Below are 22,626 nucleotides of genomic sequence, written 5' to 3'. Positions count from 1 at the left end.
ATGATCCTGGAGAAACAGAGAAGGATCAGTGCTGTGTGATGGATCACTCCCATGCCTGAAGCTCACCGCTGTCAGCAGGGGCTGTTGCAGATCCACATTTGGGTACAGCCAACCACAGGGCACTGTTGGGCTGTTGATGTGGGCAGGGGTACCTACAGCCAGGATTGCTGCTGCTGACACTGGCACCACTGCAGGATCCCCCACCTGTACAAAATGGGTTCCTTCAAGGCCAGAGTTCCAAAGACAGATAATATACAAGAGCTGGGAGATACCCTGATTATCAACACAAAAGCATCAGACAAGACTGTTAAATATAAAAAGTTTTTACATACAGTCAAACTGTTTAAGTCCAAAGGCTTAATTGCTTGGTAAAAGCTATGAAATTAGAAAAGAAAAAAAAAAACTTTATTACAAGCACATTTTACTTGCAGATACATCTCACATACACGCACTGTTAATACTCTATATGTAGTTCATGCTGCAATTCACATGTTTGAACAAGCTTCTCTGCAATGCATTGTGTTCTGAATAATAGTACCTCCAGAAGCTATCAGTTTCAGAGAAGAAAAAGATTGTTTACGCAAATGTGCAGAATCAACAAGTAAAAGCTTCGGCTGAGCACTAAGCAACATTGTTAACCATGCATTGTTGTAAAAATAAATAAATCCTTTTCAATACAAAGGCTACATAATAACCACTCACGTGTCTATGAAGCAGAACATAATTGTATTGTGTGTATTGGGCAGGTATTGTTAGAAATTAATGATTGAATGTAGTGCTATGGTCACATTCCTTAGGCACAAAAGAATCACATGAATTTTGTGCAAATATATTTCCCATATTTGAATATTTCCCATGTATGAATTCTGCTACTACTCACTGTAAGGTGGAGCAGCCCGTGCATTAGCTAACCAATTACTGATTAATAAAATTATTTCCTGTTTTTAATGGGCATAACTTTTTTTCTCCAGCAGATATTTTACATATTAAGGTTCTCTATCTAACACCACAAATGCGAAATGTTTCAAGTCTTCAGAGACAAATTCTGTTCTTGGCTGATTCTGGAAGGCCAGCACAACCACACTGTGGATTCGCTGCTGCAAGTGAGCTTTGCATTTTTCCTAACGTTACTCACAAACATGTGATCCTGCAGACATCCAGCTCCAGATGTAGCCCTGGGAGGGAACACAACCACTGAGCATGAAACCACTGCATGCATTAGTTTCCACTTGTAAAACACACTGCTGAAGTGGTCACCTAGAGCATTCAGCCAAAATTACAAAACAAGTTGCAGGCTCAAGTCACACTGGTCCAGTTTATTCCAGAACAGAAGCTCGGATTCATCCAAGCTGTCACCATGAGCATACGCTAACTCGAAGCATTACACAGCATACACAGAGCAAGGGATAAAGCCCTTTGAAAATACAAGGACAATCTATCAGTCAACCAGATAAGCTGATCATCCCAAGTCAGCAAGGTTTGGAACATGAGACACGTAAACACATCCTCAGTCACCTGAAAACAAATGGTGGAATTGTTTCAGAAAAGGAGAAGACATCACAACGCACAAGCAGGTACATACACCCCATGCTCCTGGTACATCCTCATGCCTCATGACCTCAACTGGAGTAGGAGCGGGAAGAATCAGAACCCAAGGGTCTGTAGAAACACCTTCTTACAACACTTGCCAGTGTAACCCAAGTGTGAAGCACTTCCAGTCAAGTATATCTATATGTACATGATTCACCCACCCCAAGCTCTCCTGAAAAAGATTTCTAATTTAGAGGAAGGAGTTGAAATGCAGGAAGGGGAACCAAGAAAGTGAGTGTTCCAAGGGCTGCTCAGCAAGGCAGGAGACTGCAGCTATCCCCAGACAGCCAGGCCATCCCACAGGGAGGAAGCGACGCCGCAGGCTGGGAGGAAGCCGAGCGCGCGCTGACAGGGCTGACTCGTGATGGCCAGGACGGGCAGGGCAGCCTCGTGATGCCAAATGCTCAAGACACCACGAGCTCTCAGCCACCTCAGGACATGCCAGGAGGAAAGGCAGTAAGGGTAACCCTTCACCTGTTAGCTCACTTTGTAATGAGCTTTACCTCCTTCTAACAAACGAGAGAAAAAATGAGCAGAGATCTTTTTCACTCCACCGTTCATGTTCCCCATTCCACTGGTGATGGGAAGAAGCCAAGGTGAAGCAAGGACTAAGCAGAGGTCCCACCAGGGCAGGGAAAAACTTTCCAAGGCACAAAGCCAGGCAGACACAAGCACCCCAACAGGTTTCAAATGATTTAATTTTTCTCTGCACTCACATGCACCTAGCATGCTGGGAATATCAATCCAAGTTAATTCCTTCAGATCTGGTGATGATATAAGTAAATAATCACTGGATGGACTGCCAACCCTCTGATTATCAGATCCTTCAGTCACTGTACAGACCCAGCTTGCAGCATTGCTTTATTCAGAGTTAGCACCTAATTTTCAAGGACATGCTGGGTGTTTTAGGAGCATCACATTCCTACCTGGAGAAGCACTGGGAGACCTAGAGAATGGTGACAAGGAAGGCTTGGAGAGTGGCCCTTTCAGGAGAAATTAACAAAACTACCTCCAAGCTCCGGAGGTGCTCAGTGGAATCTTGTTGTTTGTATGTCTGTTTCCAAGATGAAAATTGACTTTAAGCACTGGAAGGTACATAAAAACTTACATGACAGGAAATGCAAAACAGATTTTGGCAAAAAGAAGTACTTTAGAAAACAGCAATATATTTCAAAACACAAGCCAACACAGCATAGAGAAAACTGTGCATAAATCAAAGTGAAGTATTTATTAAAACTTGGTGCACTCAAGCTAATGAATGCAACCAAAAAGCCAAAACCATACTCTTCCAGAGATTACAGAAGAGATGGATTTTTATAAAAAAGCAAAACTTAAAAGGACATTAAAGGGCAGAAATTAGCTCAATAAAAGCACAGTAACATTTGAGCTGTTTAAGAATTCGAGTAGCCTTTAAAATTATGGCACAAAAGCTTTTTAAATTCATCAGATAACTGGAAAAGATAAAAAGCTGGACCTATTACAAAATGAGGTCCAGCTAGTGCTCTTTTGGAACAAAGACTTTGAGGTGGTGAAATTCCAGGAGTTTTACAAATATTGACAAAAAACCTCACAGAATGCCAGAAATGAACAGGCATCAAAACATGCTGTTTCATTAACAACAGGTTTTGGTCAGGCTGGCCTGATGCACTGCTGAGGAACAACTTTAAAAAGCCTTGTGCAGAAGTACTAGGATCAGGAATTTGCTGGCTGCATTGCTCCCAAGAACTGACACAATTTGGCAAGAGATCTGCTTTCCTGGGCTCAGCCAAGCTGTACACAAAGCTACCTGCTCCTGAGAAAAAAAGTTCTCTGGGTAAAACTTTTGACTGGAAATACCAATGTAAAGACAACTTTCATGTTCCTCCTTCACTGTACTCCAGGCTTCATTTTAAAAAGCTGAAGTAGTCCCTGGCTACACATTAATAAATGTCTCTGAGTCTCTTTGCACTTTTTTCCAAGAAATTAGCCTCTGGTTCAAGAAGCAATTATGCTTGTGTAAGAAAGCACGTACCATTTTTACTGTGCAAGAACAATAGCTCTGCAGAAGAACTGGCTCATGAAGCATCTTTGTATCAAGCTACCCATTTACAACTCTAGGTTTATTGTAATTCCCTTGATGAATGCCACTGCCAAAAATTATGTGAAAGGAAACAAATCTCAGGATACCATTTAAAGTCACTGCCACAGAGAACAGAAAGAGTCTGGGCTGATGGGGAATGCTTGCCTAGACAGATTTCAGGAAATACTACTCTGCAGTCAGCCTGAGGCCAGTCCTATCTCAGGAACCTGGCAAACTATTCTCTCAATAAAGAGCAGCACATAGTACTTGAAGACCTCAAGAAAGCCCATGTCCAGGACAACCAAAAATGGCTTTTTCTATCATAAAGAACATTTTAAATTATTAATTCCTGTATCTCCCAGCTTGAAAAAGAGCACTCATTCTCAAAAATACCCAGATAACCAAAGCAAAGCCCTAAAGGAAGAATGTGCCCCAAAGATACCCCACACCATTGGTAAGACCTAAAACTGGAAGGGCTTCTGTCAAGCTTGAACAATCACCACACAGCTGTACCTCTACAACAGGTGCTTTAACAAGAGCAAAACAGAGTTTGCAAACATCAGTGGAATGCCCCTCAGGGTGAGATGGTTCTTTAGAGTTCCCTAGATTAAAATAAAAAAAGAGACACTGAAGTTTTTATTGAACTGTAGTGTAAAAAGAATTCCTGATTAATAATCCCGCTATCCTCCAGCTAGGCAGGCAGGATGTCTAGAGACAGAAGGGAGCAAGTATTTGAACTTCATACATGAGATGGAAAAAATCCCCACTGAGTTTCCTCCTCCATGGAGCCCCAACACATCCCACAGTTCAGTGTTACAAGACAATCCCCCTCCCTCTGCCACATTCTAACAGTGCCCCAGGTCCCATCAGGCTCCCAACCCTCTCTCCTGCAGAAACCCTGCTGCAGCCCTTGCAGCTGTATTTACCATTGGAAACACTGCCCACACATCCTGACAAGGATACAAAGCCTCAGCCCTCTTGGTAATTTACTGAGCTTTGGGCTCAATCTACTGAGCCCATCTTGAAGAACAAAAAGCTGGTTGAGTTTTCAGTGACTGACCAGCTTCCTTTTCTCCAAAGGGCTGAAGCGGATCCCTGGAAAGCCAGGAAAGACACAGCAGCTGAAAATCACTATCTGTAGCAGTCAGTAATGCAACTGTGCAGTAGAATGTTTTGTGTGCCCATATAATATACAGCAGAAATGCATGGCTGCTTCTGCTTAATTTAAGGAAGTCTTTGTAAGATTATTTCCATCTTACTGGAACAGAGTTCATTTATTTACTATTTTAAAGTGTATCTCCATTTTAGATACATACAGCTTACAGCTGATGTGAACACCTTTATGTATTTTTACAACAGGGATGCTTTGATTATAAAATTCTAGAAAACAGCTTACCTGAAATTTTATTTTCCTAATAACTGCAACAGCCCGAGCCTGGGCTGAGCTCTCCTGTCACCAGCAGCAGTCCGTGCCAGATGCTACAATATGGCAAAGAGATCCTATTTATAGTAAGAATTACCCTCAGGGAAAATCCACTCACATGAGTATTATTTGCAGTAGACAGCAGGTACTCTACATCTTGGAATATAAGGGCTTTACTTTTCCCTCCTAGAATACTTGCAGGTGTTTCTGTGTTTCTTGTAAACAGATTTTACCACTCAAATTTGAATATTCTTGCTCACCATGTGAATGTCAAGCTGTAGCAAGAGATTTCAGTCTAAGGGCCAAGCCTGTCAATCACCCTGAATTAAATGGAAGAGCTAACAAACTAACAAGCAGTGGATCTACTGTGATTTCCTAAAGTTTCTTCTGTAAATAAACTGCATATATAAATATACATATATTAAAAATATTATAAATGGCAAACTGGCACCTCAGCAAATATTTTATAATTGCTAACTTACTCTTCCCATTACTAAACCTCTTAACTCTAAATTTCTCCAGCACCTAGTCCCAAAGGGTTTTACAGAGTTTGACTATACTTAGGCTCACAAAATTTCACACACCCACAGCACAGAGAGAGATTCTTGGCAGGAAATTTAAAAAAAAAAAAAAATTAAAGCCCACCACAAACAAATCAACAACTAAACAAAATGTTTCCCCTGAAAAGTATTGTTTTATTTTTGAAACAGTGTAAGGTCAGATAAATAAACCTGGTGAATTTTCACAATAAGCCTGATGGAAATGTAAAATATATTGATAGTAAAAAAAAAAAAAAGTGGCAAAATCATCCTTAAATGTTCTGCTATAGTAATGTCATTGCCAGAGTAATTGGGCTCTTCTCTCCAAGCACATATTATTCACAAAACATAGTAAGAGAATTTATGCATTTTTATGGTTGCTCTACACAGTCTTCTCAATAAGAGACCTGTGTTTTCAAAGTGAAGACAGACAGAAATAACAGCACTCAGAATATTTAGGAAATGCTCTGTTATTTAGACTGCAAACAGATATAATGTATCAATCCATAAAACATCACCTTGCTCCAGTGGAATTGATGAGGCTGTTGCATTCAGGTTCACTGGAACCAGCAACAGTCTAACTCTAAAGTGCTTATTTCCAGTCTCCAAAGATTCAGGTGTCAAAAATACCAGTCCTTATTTAGTTTTGCCAGGAACTGATAATCCTATCAAGTTGTGATCTTAGCTATAAACTTAGCCTCGTTTGGAAAATGAAAGCAGCCATCAGGTAATGCGCCTAGAGAGCATCTGTATTAATCTTCAAAAATACTACTTGGCTCTCCTAAGTCAGCCCTGGATCTCCCATCCTCCCCAGAGCCTCATCAGCCTATCCCTGCAAATTATACCTGTGGGTCCACCAAAAAAAACCCAGCTGCAAATTCACCAGTTACCAGCTGACAATTCTTATCACAAAGTGAAACAGCACTATCAGTTTCAGACCCAGTTTGGCACAGAATGATACAGGTGACGAGGAAAGCACAGACCTTGCCAAGTACTCACTCTCGTCCTTTCAACACGGGTGTGATTCCCACATTTCTGCCCCAGGTCTGCACTGCAGCTGTTGCCTGAGCCACCAGTCTCTAGACAAGCCTATCACTAAAGGCAGGGCAATAGGCATGACAAGGATACAGAGCAGTCCTAGTACCCCTTCCCTACCAAGGGCTCTGGTCCAGTATTAAGATGATTAGGAAAATAAAATGACAGTGACATCATTAAAACATTCTGTTTCTTAGAAAAGATAATTTTAAAAAAGGATTCACTCCACAGTGAATATCAGAGAGGTGTGAAAGCAGTTATGGATCAGTGTCTTAAAAAGTTGTGTGAGCTCCAGATAATGTCCAGCGTGTCTTGACTCCCTGAGGACTCATACAGTCCAATCAGTATTTTTTGAAAACCCTTGTGCTTAAATAACTGCAGATACACTGTTCTCCATCTAAACTGCTAAATACTGCAGCTCAAAGGGGTATCCCACCACAGAAAATTAAGCCTATCAGTCAGAGATGTCCCTTTACAGAGCAACCCAAGGGCTGATCATTCGTAGGCAGTAAATTTCAAGGCAGCGAGAGGGAGAGAGCTTCACCACACTGTTACAAGTGCTTTAAGCCCGTAACTCTTACTAATGAAGCAGATTTTATTTCCATCTAGGTGGCAAACCGCACTTTGAAACGATAGCGAAGGTTCTCTCTTTGCCATGATGCAGACACGGCATCGCTTTCGAGCCTAACCATTATCCACGCGTGGAACAGCACAAAAGGTACCTGTTTCCAAGCAGACCAGCCCGCGGAAGCCCCGGGCGAGCCCCAGGCCCCGCAGAGCCCCCGAACGCAGCCTCTGCCCGCCCCGGCCCCACAGGCTCCGGCCCGGGCCGTGCGAGCCCCCCCGGCCCCTCGGGCTGCCCGGGGGCCCCTGCCCTGCTCCCCGCGCTGAGCTTGGCCCCGCTCGGCCGCTCCAGGGCTGCTGCTGCTGCGGTCAGAGCATGACGAATTTCGCTACAAGCCCCACTCCTCTCTTCGCCAAAACTTCACGTTTTCTCCCCGTTCCTGGGGCTGCTCCCTGGGGACCCGCCCGCCTGTCGCCCTCCTCCGGCCCGCAGCATCCCCGGAGGGGCCCGCGGGGAGCGGGGCCTCACACACGCCGGGGAAGGGGAGGCAGCTGCGGGCCGGGGGCGAGGCACGGCCCGGCGCTGGGAGCGGCTGCCCCGGTGGGGAGGCAGCCGAGCGGAGGCACCGCAGCGGCCCCGACGTGGCGGTCCCGGGGGGCTCCTGCCCCGCGCCCGCCGGAGGGGCCCGGCCGGGGCGGCCCCGGGGCTCCCGGGGAGGACGGGGGAGGGATCCCCCGGGGCTGGGGGGAGCGGGACGCGTCGCCGAGGAGCTGCCGATGGGGCAGGGAAGGGTCTGCCAGCCCTCGCGTCCTCCGGGCTACGGAGGGAGCGAGGAACTCGGAGCAGAAGTTTGGGGCATGGGAGGAGCGCGACCCCGTCCCGGTTACCTGAAGACACAGTCGTCGCGGGCGTCCCTGGCCGGGGAGATCAGGCCGTGCTTCTTGTTGAAGAGCTTCTGGAAGAGGGTGGGCGGCATTTTGGGGCGCTGCCGCTGCCCCCGCCGCCGAGGCGCTGGGCTCCGCGCAGCGCCGTCCCTTCGCCGCGGCTAGTTCCGCCCGCCCCGCTCCATTCGGTGTCACAGTCATATGACAGAAATTAGTCACCCGGCGCTGCCAGGAGGGGAGGAGGCAGCGAGGGGAGGGACGCAGGGAGCGGGGGCCGGCCGGCGGGCGGGGCGGGCCCCGTGGGGCGGCCCCAAGTGAACAGCGGAGCCCCGCAGAGCCCGCGGGAAGCGCCGAGCCCGGGGCAGGTCGGGGTTTCTCCCTTTCACCCGGCTCGGCCTTTCACGCTCCTCCGGCCGCAGCGTGTGCGGGAAAAGCGCCGCTCACGAGGGGCTCAGCCGGGGGCAGGGCCGAGGAATGCCCCGGGGGCGGCGATAACGCGCCGCTGTTGTGTTTTCCTTCTTCGGACGGAAGTTAAAGGCAGGAGGCCCAGGAAGGCGAGAGGAGGTCACGATCGAGGCATCAGATCCTTCCCGTGGCTGTACCCAGCGCCGTCGGTACTCGGCGTGCAAGGGTGCACCAGAGAAAGGTGATGTCTTTTACCCCAAACCTCGAAAACCCAGCTCCTTCCCGCTCTCGCTCCAGGTACAAGAAGCGATTCTCCCACGGCTGTAGCAGAACGGCTCAGCCCAGATGCACTGGAGTCAAAACCTACAGGGAAGGTGGAACGCGTGTAATTGATGGCAGAGGAAGCCATCATTACAGGTAAAACTACCATCCACAAAAGAGTATTTAGGACATAAAGCCCAGCAACTGACTCCAAAACAAATTTAAAAAAAAAGGTTTTTAAAATCGAAAGGATTCATGCCTTTTTAAAAAACTCTTTATTCGTAATACTTAAGTGAAATAGAAACACTGGTAACACCAAACAGTCTCCTTCAATGTCTCACTGTTCAGATACAACCCTGATAGGAAGTTTAATTAAGGACTGACAAAAGTGACTGACTCATCTGCTTTCCCTGGAAAATGGAATTAAACTAAATTAAACTAAAACAATGTATGATGTAAGATTAAATTAAGCATTATTTTTAAGGCATAATTTAGTACATGTGTAACGTGTCTATAGAATGACTCTTCACAATCATCCATCTGTAGGAACTTCATTTTCCATCTACCACAAGTTGTGGACAATTCTAACACAAAACAGGAATTAATGTTTAGATGCATCTTTTCCCCTTGTTCTGTATGGAAGACACACGTGGCTGCCACACATTTACACATGACCAATCTTTACATCCTTTCACCATGTGGAAGCCTCCTGGCTTCAAGAGGAGCCCATAAATACAGTCTCAAAGATAAAATGTCCTCAGGGAACAAAACAAAATGATAGAATTTTGGCCAGGGTATGTAACTCAGCTTTCAGTAGTTTCACAACTTAGAGCAATGAAGAATTAGCTAAGTTGAAGTGCATTGCAATTCAAGCTGATGGAGTCCCTTTAAATATAAGTGAACTCATGTGTACATTCAGCATATTTTGATCTGGGCCCCAGACATCTCTTCTGTGTCTAAAGATTATGAACCAAACCAGAACCATTTTCATGTAGGGCTTTACCCTCCACTGACCTGTACATGTACCCTTGTAGTGCTCCAGTACAAGACATCTCCCACCATCTCTGAGTACTTGGAGTCAAAGTCTTCTAAAAGTCCACTTCAGATAACAAGAATAACTGAACAGTGTTAATGAAAAACCTCTTACAGATTTATGTACAATACATTTACTCAACATGCATCTGCCATGCACAATTCCTGCTGATAAAGGATTATCAGAGTTCTTGCATGGACTGACTCGCTGGAAGCAATTCCATTCAAGCCATTAAGACTTCATCATGTCTGGGATGTGACAGAGCAGCCCTGGTGACACTGAACAGATTCTTCTCCTGAATCACTGCAAAATAACCTCCTCAGTCCTACCCATTAACTGGCCATGACCCATAACCTTTATCTACCAATATGGAAGAGCCAGTTTCCACTCTGAATGAAATTTTATGTAGTAATTTTTCAGCTGAAAACCAAACTATGGGAAAATGCCTTTCCTTTGAGAACAGCAGAACAAGAGTAGGGATTGTTGCAGCCTCAAAGTGAATTTCCTTCCCTGGGGCAAAGAGCTAGCCTGGTAATTAATTACACTTTCTCTAAGAGTCAGACAAAAGATGATAAGAAGCAGTGCTTTCATAACTGAAGGGAAGGACAAGAGATTGTGGTTCATGATATTTCTGTCCTTCTATACAGCCTCATCACATCAAGAAAAACAAAGACAAACCCCAGCAATATTCAGGCTGCTACAGCCAATTCCACACTTACAGACCATGTTTTCCTCTCTTATACTTTCCAATTAGTTTGCCAGTATTAGTCTCTTTGTGTAACACTACCAAATGGCCTGGGGCAAAATAAGTGTTTTTTCCTATGACTTCCAGAATATCCTTACAATAGACATATCTTTATTTAGACCATCCTTTACTTGAATAATCATCATAAGCATTATGATGATCATTCAAGTAAACTTACTAAATATGTAACTTTCATTTTTGCTTAAAGCAACGTCAAGGAGCTCACCTCTGTCTCCTAGGGGCTCTAGATTCTTGCATAATTACTAGTGATTTAGTATTTGCAAGAACAAGGATATCAATAATTAAAAGCATACCCGACAGGACTCCAAGGAATTATTGGCAGAACTCATTCTATTAATGCTTAAAAGAAAAATAGCTTAATGGCATAATTTTTAACCTTGAGCTATTCAGAATGTTTATATAATACTTGTTCACAGACTAATCCAGCAGCAATTATTTGCACTTCCTTCTACCCCAGAGCAATGGGGAAAAGATCAGGGTTTGAACTTTTACAGGTATTTTCAAATGCAGTCAAACTACAGTTGTGGATTTTGTATGTCTTCTTTTAATGCTCTTTTAGGAAATACAGAACTATTTTCCAGGGTGATAACACTGAGAAACAAGCTCAGACTTTTGAAAGCCATACTAGCATTTTGTAACATTGAAAAACTTCCTTTTTGTCCAGAGAAAGTCTGAGTAAAGGATATTGTAATGAGAACACTGTAGGGCTCCAAAATACTTTAATGTGCAATGAATTCAAGCGGAAAAAAATTGTTCTTGACAGTGTTTTCTGAGACATTCAGCACATTAAGAACAACATTTATGAATTAACAATCCACAACCTGAACTGGAAGCACTGGGAATTTGACTGGGAATTTGACTTATGTGGACACAGTGTGAGCAGTAACCCGAAAATCCAGAATGTCAATATCCATCTCTTCAAACAGTTCAGCTATAAAAGGGTTTTTCCCACCATTGTATTCATGTAAGGCATTTACTTTAAGTCTGAAGCCACTAGAAGGAACAATGACTGAGAGAGATGATATTACAAAATACCTGAGATGAAGCAGGAAGAACGCTGAGATGGCAGTGGCTGGGCAGTGGATGTGCCCAGAATGGTGACAGTGCGGATCATTAAGAGCCAATTCTCAGAGATGATGGGGTGAAGATGAGCTGTAGTCATGTTCAGAAATCCAATTACATCAGAACTCACAGCACTGTACCTCCGAAGTTCTGCAGACCTAAGCATTCAAGGAGTTTAAAGGTGGCATACTATTGACTTCTGGGTCTCCAAGAGTACATGAATGCTTTCATGGCCACTCCCAGGACATGCAGTTACCTTCACAGTCAATGTTAACACTTAAACAGAGGTCCCATCTTTAGATACTAATGCTGGTAGAGAAAACTAGAAATCTTGGCAGAGAGAGAGCCAAAAGTAATTATATTAAAGGCATTTGGTCTGCTGTTCTTCAGTCAAACTTTTTAAAAATCTAAACAAACTGAAGAATCATCTTTATGGAATCCTTACAGAATAATGCCCAGAACAGGATCTAGCTGCTGTACAAAATAATTTAATATAAAGTACTTGAGTATTTACTAGCTTACTGAAACACGTTATACTAAATGTCAAACAACATACAACCATTATTTGCTAGTTAGGAGTTCTGTTTTACCACCCTGTCACAGCAGCAAGATGGTCATTTCTTCTGTTAACTCCTGTTGAGAGCCAAAAATCTCATCTCCGTTTACAGTAGATCCAATTTTTGGTACTCGTTATAGAATCTGGGAAAAAAAAGTAATAAATAATTGTCAATAAATTGTCAATAAATGTCAATAAACATTCTCACATTTAAAGAAAGCTCAATGATCTGACCAGCTGTTCAGATGTTCACTAGATATATCCAGTGCTAGCATTTGTCTGGAAGAGTCTGGATCTTGCAGATCTCATTTACCAGTGAGAAGAGGACAATACTTTTGAGTATATGTACATTCCTAATGGATACCAGCATCATCTGAAAGACTCCTTGAGCAGAGAGTAAAACATCCAGCATAAACCCCTCGCCACAGTGGAGTCTAATTCCTGATACCAGGACCCTCTAGAAAAGGAGTAAGAAAACCAAACTTTTGTTCTGACAACACTACTTGCTGATTTCTGATTCACTTGCCCACCAAGTACAACCTGTGTTCTGTATTACTACAATTTGCCTGGGCACATGACCCAGCACAATCCCAGTTCTTTGATCTGTACAGAAGCGTCAGATGAGTATCATTAATTAATACATAATTAATACATACACACACACTTACAAGCACTTCCCTGCATTCTAGGTGCTGCATATAACTGGTAATAAAGTAGGAAGACATTTGGACCTAAGAGAGTGCAAATGAAAATTTTTGTGTATTCAGTATTTTTGAAAGCTGCCACACTTATGCAGTATATAGTGTGGGAGTATTGAATTAAAACAGAATAAATGACACACAACTTGCAAGCAACTTGTAGAAGAATTACTGTAAACTTTGGAAGACACGTGCCATCCAGTGGTACACCAAGAAACTTCATCAGAGATGGGAAAGGGAGAGGCTTTTACCTCTGTGTTAAGTGATGAGACAGTTTTGTTCACAGTTCTCATTTTTGTACAACAAAAACCAAGGAATTGAATAAAGGAGCTTTCCCTATGTTAAGGGTTACAGGAAAAAAGAACAGAAACCTTATGAGAAACTGGTAATTTTTGAAGAGAAACATTACTGATAACTTGAACTACTTTGGTGGAGGGGTGGTAGTGAATACCAAAGTTCAACTCAGGCTTACTCACCCTAGAAATATAGCACAGAATAATAGTAAGGCCTTAATTCTGAAGTAGCCTATGACTGTATTAATTCCTATGCTAAAGATCCTTGGAGGAGAAAACATTAATGCAATTTTAATAAAGTACTGTTGCACAAGAACACTATTAAGCCAGAACTGAAGTGTTCTGCATCTTTCCCTCTTTTTAGCCTTGTGATTTTTCCAAATATTCAGACTTTAAGAAAAAGCCCAACGACCTTTAATCACTCAACTAACCAGTTAGCACCTGCCCAGTATATATATACAATATACTATATATCCAGGAGTATAGAAGCAAGTCTATACCCCTTTACCTTCAGGCACTCCTTTGGGAAGGCAGAACTTTCTGGAGTTAACTGGAACTTGCTGCAGCCGGGAAGGCCTCGGGTCTGGTGACATTCTAACGATGGAGCAGATCTCTCGTCTGTCACACTGAGGCTGGAAACATTAATGACATTCCATTCACACAACTATTCCCACTGAAGAAATGCTCTTTTAGCTTTCTTCTAGGGAAACTAGAGAGTACATGCAGATTTCAAGGCATGTCACTAGGAAACATTTAAGACTACTTGTGTATACTCAACGTGCTATTGGAAGGGGTGTAGAAAGCTTCAAAGCTTTAAACATTCTCTTTAGCAGTTGTGATACTGTAAGGATTAAATGTACAGTACAGTAGAAATTAGCATGACAAAACTGGATTTAAGAAGTGCAATAAAATCAGAACCTTTAAAATATCCTTTTCTTCTGGACTTTGAGGAATCATTTCTTTTTCTGAGCTCAGAGATGCGGGAACAATTTCTTCTGAGTTAACAAATGGACCTGTGGTATTCAGGAACAGGTCTTCCCCAGGTGAGGCTTTACACACCGGCGACAGGCTAAGCTACAGTTCCATCAAAATACAAAATATATAGGAATAATTGCCCAGTTAAATAACAGACAGCAATTCAGACTGGCTAATGCTTGTTGGCTCATGCAGAAGATATTCTATTGCTTAAATAAAAATTATTTAGGGATTCATAAAGACCCTGATATTCTCTATTTATTAATCTAGTATGCACTAGCTCAAGTGTGAAGAGACAACTGGAAGTACTGTACAGCCAAAGAATTCAAACTGGCATTTAAATATCAATTTTGAATCAAAGAGTTTATGCAAGTAAGGATACTAGTGCTGGTTTTACATTACATTTGTAAAAAAGCAAAACAAATTCCTAGCTTGGGTTGTTTGGGTTTTTAAGTGTCCAGAATTATCAGTTTGTTGTGCAATTTGCAGTGTAATATATATACAGGCAAAAATGAATGTGCCACAAGAAATGATTTCTTTGGTTTTAATCATTCAAAAAAAAAATCAGATAGACACTCACATCTAGCTCTAGAGACTGAGCATTACCAGGATTTTTTAGGACTTTATTTTCTTCTATGATTAGCATGGTGGAAGTCATTTGCTAAACAAAAACAGAGAAGAACTCAGTATCAGTTTCAAAGTCTTTGCTGTTTATTATTACTCTTACAGTATTCTCCTAATACACAATACTTTAAGAACTCCATTTAGAATTACTACTAGTTCTTCAGATTTAAGTACTGAATTCCTGTCATTCAGGGTTATTTTTTGGTCTTATGCTCTCCAAAATTAAGACAAAGAATTTACTAATTAGTTTACTACAACTTGGACATTTCAGATGTGGCACTTCCTGCTCTTCTCCTATTTAATTGTAACTTCAGTCAAGATTCACAACTCCCATTTCCATTCCATGCCAGGGTTAATCAGTGGGGCACAATGGGAACACTTACCACCACAGCATCTGTGGGTTTGGTTGGCAGAACTTCTGTTGTCAACCCCTGTGATCGGGCTGACGTGTTCTCTGGGGCATCAAGCTGCCTAAACGATGATGAACCTTCTTCAAAGGAATTAAAACTGCTTTCTTTTTTCTTCAGCCTTTTGGCTTTAGCAGTTCGAGTATCATACTAAATAGTAAAACAATTACATTTTGTGTTACAAAGTGAATCTCTACAGCCTGGTAAAAAAGCCTGGTATAGCCACTAAAAAAAGTCCCCCTGCCATAGTCAAACTCTAAACAACCCATTTCAGTAGCACTGACACAGCCAGTCTGAAAAACAGTGAGCTTGGGGACATCATGGTTATTGCTCTCTCCAGAGGGAGAGGCAAGCTACATCTTCATTCTGCCCTGGCTGCAAACACCACTTTATAAGTGTAGCAGGAACTACTGTTCCTCTAGGTGGAGTTTTCCACCCATACAAGGAGGAAGTCATTTGTGCTACAACCTTGCTGATTTATTAAGAATCTTTCACCTTGCTTTCCGGTCCTAATGGTGAAGAACAGCGCATACCACTTTTTAGGTCTGGAGTTCTCTCTCTTGCAGCTGTTATTTTACAGAGTTTTTTTCCTGTGACAGATTTCCAACACATTAATTAACTTTGAGACAAAGACTACTATAGCCTCTCTCCACCCCATGTCTTACAGGATGGTTTCCAAAGAGGAGTAATTCCAAAGCCACTCCTGTAAGCACAATTCTTCTCTCCATTATAATCCTCATCTCCTTCTCCCCATCAGGACTGCTTTACTCCTCTCCCATTCTGTACACAAGGCTGCTTATTAAAATGTTCACTTGGCTATTTACAGCTGGGTAAATACTGTGGGATCAGAGACCTGCATAATCACAGCAGTCTTTACCAGTAGCAACTTCTGATGCTATTACACTCCAAATTAATCAGGGGGGAATTATGTGGAACCTGGGCTGCAGACAGAATTCCATCAGTCACAGATCAGAACTGCAGTTACATCAGGGACTCAATGGATTTGTGAAGCTGACATGAAATAAGCTCAAGTAAAGAGCATGACACAAACAGTTGTGCTCCTGGGTAAGGTAAATAAGAAATGTCAATTTTCAGTGAGCATCATGGGTGATTAAATGGAAAAATGCAGGGTCTGAGACTTTAGTTGGTTGGTTTTTGTTTTCTTCTCCTAACACATTAATTAGAACCAAGTCTTTTATTTGCTGGGACGATTTTTCAATTTACACTTTCCCTTCTAGACACAACTGAGTTTAGTCTGTGCTGGAAGACAAATGACACAGTAGAAGCCTGGTTTAGATACTGTGCAACCATTTAAGTTTGGGTAGAGCATTCTTTTCTCACAGCTAGTACAACTGCTTTAGGTCATATTTTACCTGCCAGTGTAGCTGAAATGCTTAATGCTGAAGAACTGTTATAGCAACTTGATGGTCTCTTTCTGGAAGAGGAGAAAAAGAAAAGAACAACTATTCTGAATTAATGTTAACATTAAAAAAATATTAATAAGAAAATCCTAGGAAAATACAGGTTGAGTAAAACGGGATGAATCTTATTTAAAAAAAAATTAAGGAGTTGCTTGATCAACCTTTACAGTTATTTGATTTGATATTTTATCAAGTCAGACAGCTATCCTGAGGACTGTTGCAACTCAAGACCCACAGAAGATTCACTAAATACTCAGCACTTCAGCATTCTATGACAGAACACATTTAAGGAGGATGCAAGGGAAATTAGGTTTGTAAGAAAATTCAGAATCAATTGTGTAGAGATCTGTAACAGTAAGATTGATATGTGTTATGAATGAAAATGTCTGCATATAAGTCTGGAAGGAGAAGCACAAGGGTTAAAAGAAATGATGCTGTTCCCAGAAAAACACTCATGTTCCTCAGGTTTTTATGTCAGGACCTGAAGGCAGCTCTGTGACAAAGCCAACTATAGAAGACTCTTCCCTGTGATAAAACCTCACCACAGACAACTTGTCAGAGGAAACCCAGCACCCAACAACAGGAGGGTGTCAACAGGGTGCCAGCACAGCACACACACATTCTGAGTAAGGAGACACTATCAACAGGCAGTAACCTGGCCCAAGATTATAGAAAAAAGTCAGAAGGATTCCAAAGCAAAGACTGCTCCCCATGTAAGCTGAGGATTCCTAGAGAACATAAAAGACCTGCCCAAAAACTGATTTTTCTCTGGGCAAGCACAGAATGTCAGACTTAATGAAGACTTGACAACAAGTAAAATATATATATAGGTAAAAATGGTACCCTTCAAACTCTACTGCACAGACAAGCCTGGCCAGACCACCTGAGCACACCCCTCTTGCTGTGACTGAATGAAATCTGACAGAATTAGTGCAATTGCCTAAAAGCAACTTATTTAGGGATTTTGTAAATAAATGCCATCTCCTTCCATAAAATCCTTCATTGAGCTCTCTTGCATTGACTTCCCTACAGCTGCAAGGCCAAACTAGAAATCTGTAAGGCAAACTCTTCCCTGACCAATTTCAAATTCCACCAATATCAAAGTTAGTGAGGACACAGGTAGCTGAAACTCCACAGAAGTGTCTGCATGAGCAGAGGCTTATTTGTACTGGCCTTTCTTTTAAATACCTCTCAAAAGAGAAAAGTCTGGACATTTAGGTGCATCAAAGAGTCTGCTGTAGTGATTACCTTTTAGTGCATCGGCCTGGAAAATCCTCTGGTACAGGTTCTAAAAAAAACCCAAAACATGAAAGCTAAACTTTAAATGAAAAGGCTATGCCAGCTTAGACCAGACAATTTTTTAGTGCAAACTAACTTATAAAGCACAATATTAGAAGCAAAGACAAACCACTAGCAGGGAGCTGCACTCCATTATACTAACAGACCTTACATAAAATGATCATTACATATTTTACAGGTTCCTCAACCAGAGTGAAATTTGTTTATGTTTATATCCTGAGGTATTGTAGAAAAGAATTACCTAATATTGCTGAAAGATTTGACATCTGTGGTATCTTATCAATGGTCACTGCTTTGCTGGAGTCCAGGAGAGTAGAGTTCTTGTACTTGTCAAGGTCCACAGAGTAAAAATTGCATCTTTCTGGACATAAAAAATATAAGTGCAGATTTCTTATACTGACATTCATTGAGTTATTAAATTTGTGACCAAACTGAAAGCAATCACAACTGCAGGACAGGAATTAAAAAGCAAAATTAAAGCACTGTCTTGGCTCAAACAACTGCAGAAAAGTTTGGAAGGAATTTGACTGAACTCACATTTGTGGGTCATTCCCAATAAACAGCTTGTGTCAACAGTGAATACTTTAGATTTAAAGTAGGATTCAAATTACATAAGGACCTGATTCACACCAGATTAGAGGACAAATACACTGATTCCATGTTAAGCACAGGTTTATAGCAAAGATGTGACCTGGTGAGTCACACCACAGGAGGCCCCTAGTCTTTCTGTTGAAGACAGTCTCCTCACATTTTCTACATCAAATAAAACTGAAAAAAGTCATCCAAAAGTCTCACCCAAATCATCATCTCTGAATGTTTCAGGGGATGAGTAAGTTTGCAGGCTGTCACTAGCAGCGCTAAAATCTGCAGCTGAATCTTCATCTAAACACTCTATGAGAAAGGTGGAAACACCTGTGGGAAGAGTAATTTCTGTACCTAGAGAAAGAGACAAAAAATGTGGCTAAAAAATCTATCTTGTACAAACCATCAGGATTTCCTTATCTGAGTTTCATTCCTGTAATGAGCTAAATATTATCACTCACCATATAACAAGTCATAATACAGTTAAAGGGTGTCCTTTGTTTATTTCCATACACACCATAAGCCAAGATACCTTCTTTGCCCAAGGCTCACAAGACATACCTGAAGAACATAGCCTCTAGTAAGGCAAAACTTAAGTACATCACAAGCTTTTAGAAATACAGGTTTGAGTAAACTGCAGAACTCATGTCCACAGCTAGTTGTGTCAATGATAAAACCAAGCTCATGTGGTTTCCAGCAGGCTGAGCTCAAGACTGTCTCAGGTGCTGTGGGTCTGTCTGTGCTGCCAGAACCAATTCATGTGAGTCCAGCCACAGGCTGCAGTAAGAGGCAGAAGTCCAGCCAGTGGTATCAAAACCTTCACTTTCTAATATCACACAGTCAGAACCAGTACAACAACAGCACAGTACAAGACCAGTACTTTTATAAAAATAAAATTATATCAGGAATTTTACATTTAGTTTACTATCAATATCAAATATATTTAATAATATAATGTATAGCCATTATACTCACTTGAAGTCACTTCAGCATTTTTCAAACTTCCTTTATTTTCAAAGTTGATTAGTTTGGAATCCTGAAATAAAAGACCAATACAAACAACCTGAGAAAACTGAATGTAGACAAAGAAAGGCATTTAAATATCATCCTACATTAGCAGATGCTGAGAAAACTCACTGTCTGGCACTTCACCACTTAAGCCTACTATTCACAGTGTAATTTGCAGCAGGATTTTTCATGTACATCAACAAATCTGCAAACTTTGAGCTCTAAAATTCAAGACAAATATCCCACCGCTTGATCCTGCAATCTTTGCTGGATGAGACTGCCATTGAAGGCATACTGACATGAACTGAACTTAGGCACAACAAAGGTGGAGTAATGAACTGCACTGTCTCTTATTTTTTTTCACACCTCACTTTTAGAATCCTACACCATTTCTGTAAATACAAACATCTATGATGTGTAGGCAGTAGATTATGAAAACCAGGCATTTTGTAGAAAATGCAAATAATTTGTAGACTCTAAAGAAGAGCTAACATTTTAAAGAAAAATAGTTTTATACCAGTATCACCTGTGCCCTTTGCTGCAGCAGATTTCACTTGAAACACACCTGGTTCACTACTCTCTTGCCACTTCAGTATTAACTATCCTGTAACACTTCTGCACCATCACTGCCAATCACTTTATTCCAGTTTTAATAACACAAGAAAGAACATCAGTGATGTGTCAAAGGTCTGTGCCTGACCTAGAAGTGAGCAATTCTCTGGAATCACAATCTACTGAGATCTCTTCAATTCCTACAGCCTTGCCTCATCCATGATAATTAGTACTGATGTTTTCTTACGCTACCAGTAGCTCCAATAGCTTTTATTCTGGCCAAAGACAGAGAAAATGTAATCCAAAATACAGGACCAAGTTCAGCCTGAAAAATGTCGGGGCTCACACAGACATAACTCATAGGAAATTTTACCTGAATAGAAGAAGAATTTAATGTGTCACATTTCTCTGATTTATCCTCCATCACTAGGAGATAAAAAGCAAGACAGCATTCTCACCTTCAGTGGTACACTGCTTTCTTCTGGTTCCTCTTCCTTTATCTTGAAGTCTATTGTTTCGCTGCCAGTCACTTGATTGCTGCAGTTCAAGAACAGAACCAAGTTCAATCACAGAGCTACACTGCTTTAGACAAAAGCAACAGCTCCAAAATGTCCTTATGGGGTGTCAATAAATAATTTGACAAACATCAGTGCACTTAAAATTCAGACTGCATTGCTCCAATTGCCATCTCACAAGAAAAAACAATATCATTTACTAGCAAGTCTTAACAATGGTGTGTTTAAATGAGTTCTAGCTGACCTTTGGTTGCATGAAGAGCTCTCTTCAGTATATTCAACATTTTCTTTAATCTTTGGTAAGTTTTTCCCACTGAACTTTTTCTTCAGGCCTAGAGAATAAATATTTAGTTCAGTAATGATAATTCCAACATTAGAATTTAGATTATTGTTTCTAATTTGACTGTTCCCACCTTCTACACTCAGAACACTTTCTGACCCTATTATCACAAACAATGTAAAATCTGAATTTGCTTTTTTCAGCAGTATATCAAGATAAAACGAAAAGCAGACTTAAAGAAATACTTTTTATGTTTTAGAAACCTGTTGATTAAAAGGAAGAAACCCCACCACCTTGGAAGCAACCTTTACCTTGATTCAAAGTAGTTTGAGTACATATCAGTTTTAAATGGTGGTTATTAGGAGTATCAAGGATTTCTACATAAAGTGGTCCTCACTGTATATAATCCCTAATGGCATTAACAACGCAATTAATCAGTAACCAGCAAATTTCAGAGACACATTTTCTTATCCTAAAATTAATTTTATGAGTCATTTAGCTTTGTGTTTTGCTTTCATTATCTAAGAGCTAGAAACAGTCAAACTTTCTAGAGTTACACTTTTATGACTGCAAAGGAGCGTCCATCCCCACACTAAAACCTGGGTCTGAGTCACTGCATTTCCCCAGGGCCACACAGAGCCCTTCGGCTGAAGCCTCCTGGGAATTCAGGACAGGATGATATATGGACAGGAGTCATCCTTTTCCTTATTTTTTTTTCCAAGCACATGGAAGACCTCCAGGCAGCTGGTTGCACCCAGTCCTGTGCACTGGAGCACTAAATACATACAAGACCAGGAGCCAGCAGAGCAGGAACAAGGCAATAACAAATGTTTGCTGTACCCTCTCACAGCAAAGCTTTACTTTCAAATTACCAAGATCAGCCCAAGATCAAGACATCCCACGCTGGTGGTTCCCCATAGTCTGTCAGGCTTCATTTGATTCCCATCTCTTCCCTTGAACTAAATTTTTTTCCTAACATGTCTCAAATGCCTAGCTTGGTATCAGCTGCACTGCGTTCAACAACGAGGCAGCTGCTTTTGAGTAACGACTTCAAGCAATTCTTAAAATATTCTCTCAAAGGTAAGCAAGGCTTTTGTCTTGCCATTTCTCGACGCTCCCTTCCAACTCGATTAAATGGAGGGGAGGCACTTCACAGAAGGAAAAATCCTTCCTATTGCTAACGAGCAGCTAAAATAGAATTAACCCTCCTGTTTCCAGAAGAGCAGTCTGCTTTCTCCAAGCGGTGAGGGACATAGAGAACAAGAAATCACCTCCCAGCCTTACACAGAACCTGCTGCGCTGGGCACCCACGTGAGAACAAACCTTTGGGGACCACCGAGGACACTGCTGGTAAAAAACTTGGCCTCATTACCCTGCCCAGCATCTTTACCCATCAGAACACGCCGCAGAAAGCACAGCACAGCACAGGGTCCTCTTTCCCCCACCTTTTCCCGCCGGTACGGGCCCCGCCTCCTGCACCCCAAGCCCCGCCGCAGCCCGGGAGAGGCGCTTACAGGCGGGCTCGGGCCCGCGAGGCCCCGCGCTCCCGAACAGGCGCCGCCGGCACATCTGGGAGCCGCCGGCCCGACTGCTCGGGAGAGCGGCCGCCCCCGGTAGAGGGGACGAGCGGCGCTTCTTGCGCGGAGCCTTCGCGGCGCAGGGAGCGCGGGGCCGGCGCTCCCGCTCCATGGCAACCCGGGCCGCCGCAGCCTCCGCCGCCCGCGGCCCCTCCGCCGGCGCCGCCCCCACGGCCCCAGCCCGCATGCGCCGGACGGCCCCGCGCGCCCCGTGTGA

At 42.2% G+C, this 22,626-nt stretch overlaps 3 protein-coding genes and 1 long non-coding RNA gene across 10 annotated transcripts in view; 2 read left to right on the top strand and 2 right to left on the bottom strand.

Moving 5' to 3' along the window:
- Positions 1-8,306, bottom strand: part of FNIP1 (folliculin interacting protein 1) — a 64,132-nt gene extending 55,826 nt beyond the window's left edge. For both annotated transcript variants that reach the window (XM_071443200.1, XM_071443202.1), the window contains exon 1: positions 8,099-8,306. In XM_071443200.1, the coding sequence (XP_071299301.1) occupies positions 8,099-8,187 (89 nt within the window). In that variant the 5' untranslated portion in view covers positions 8,188-8,306. The remainder of the gene's footprint in view (positions 1-8,098) is intronic.
- The window catches only part of PDLIM4 (PDZ and LIM domain 4), a 246,788-nt gene that overhangs the window by 12,049 nt on the left and 212,113 nt on the right, over positions 1-22,626 (top strand). The window lies entirely within an intron of this gene.
- Positions 8,417-22,283, top strand: LOC139597655 (uncharacterized). 3 transcript variants are annotated; one of them, XR_011681673.1, is made up of 4 exons: positions 8,417-8,709; positions 8,798-8,917; positions 21,827-21,912; positions 22,051-22,283. It is a non-coding gene; the product is annotated as an uncharacterized lncRNA (long non-coding RNA). The 3 variants fall into 3 exon arrangements; XR_011681672.1 differs by lacking the exons at positions 21,827-21,912; positions 22,051-22,283 and having other exon boundaries at positions 8,417-8,659; positions 8,798-9,227; XR_011681671.1 differs by lacking the exons at positions 21,827-21,912; positions 22,051-22,283 and having other exon boundaries at positions 8,798-9,227.
- Positions 9,018-22,611, bottom strand: MEIKIN (meiotic kinetochore factor). 4 transcript variants are annotated; one of them, XM_071443180.1, is made up of 14 exons: positions 22,278-22,611; positions 20,797-20,884; positions 20,496-20,574; positions 19,453-19,513; positions 18,691-18,831; positions 18,137-18,256; positions 17,845-17,884; positions 16,549-16,610; positions 15,671-15,765; positions 15,152-15,325; positions 14,725-14,805; positions 14,088-14,243; positions 13,678-13,801; positions 9,018-12,321 (listed from the first exon to the last, which is right to left on the bottom strand). In XM_071443180.1, the coding sequence occupies exons 1-14, from the start codon at positions 22,594-22,596 to the stop codon at positions 12,275-12,277; spliced, it is 1,587 nt and encodes a 528-aa protein (XP_071299281.1). In that variant the 5' UTR covers positions 22,597-22,611; the 3' UTR covers positions 9,018-12,274. The 4 variants fall into 4 exon arrangements, with proteins under 4 accessions (XP_071299281.1, XP_071299282.1, XP_071299284.1 ...); XM_071443181.1 differs by having other exon boundaries at positions 22,347-22,611; XM_071443183.1 differs by lacking the exon at positions 14,088-14,243.

Source organism: Agelaius tricolor, unplaced genomic scaffold (assembly GCF_023055355.1).
Source record: "Agelaius tricolor isolate 1412-34295 unplaced genomic scaffold, bAgeTri1.0.p SCAF_18, whole genome shotgun sequence".
Classification (NCBI taxonomy): Eukaryota; Metazoa; Chordata; class Aves; order Passeriformes; family Icteridae; genus Agelaius; species Agelaius tricolor.
This window is presented reverse-complemented; position numbering and strand designations above follow the sequence as displayed.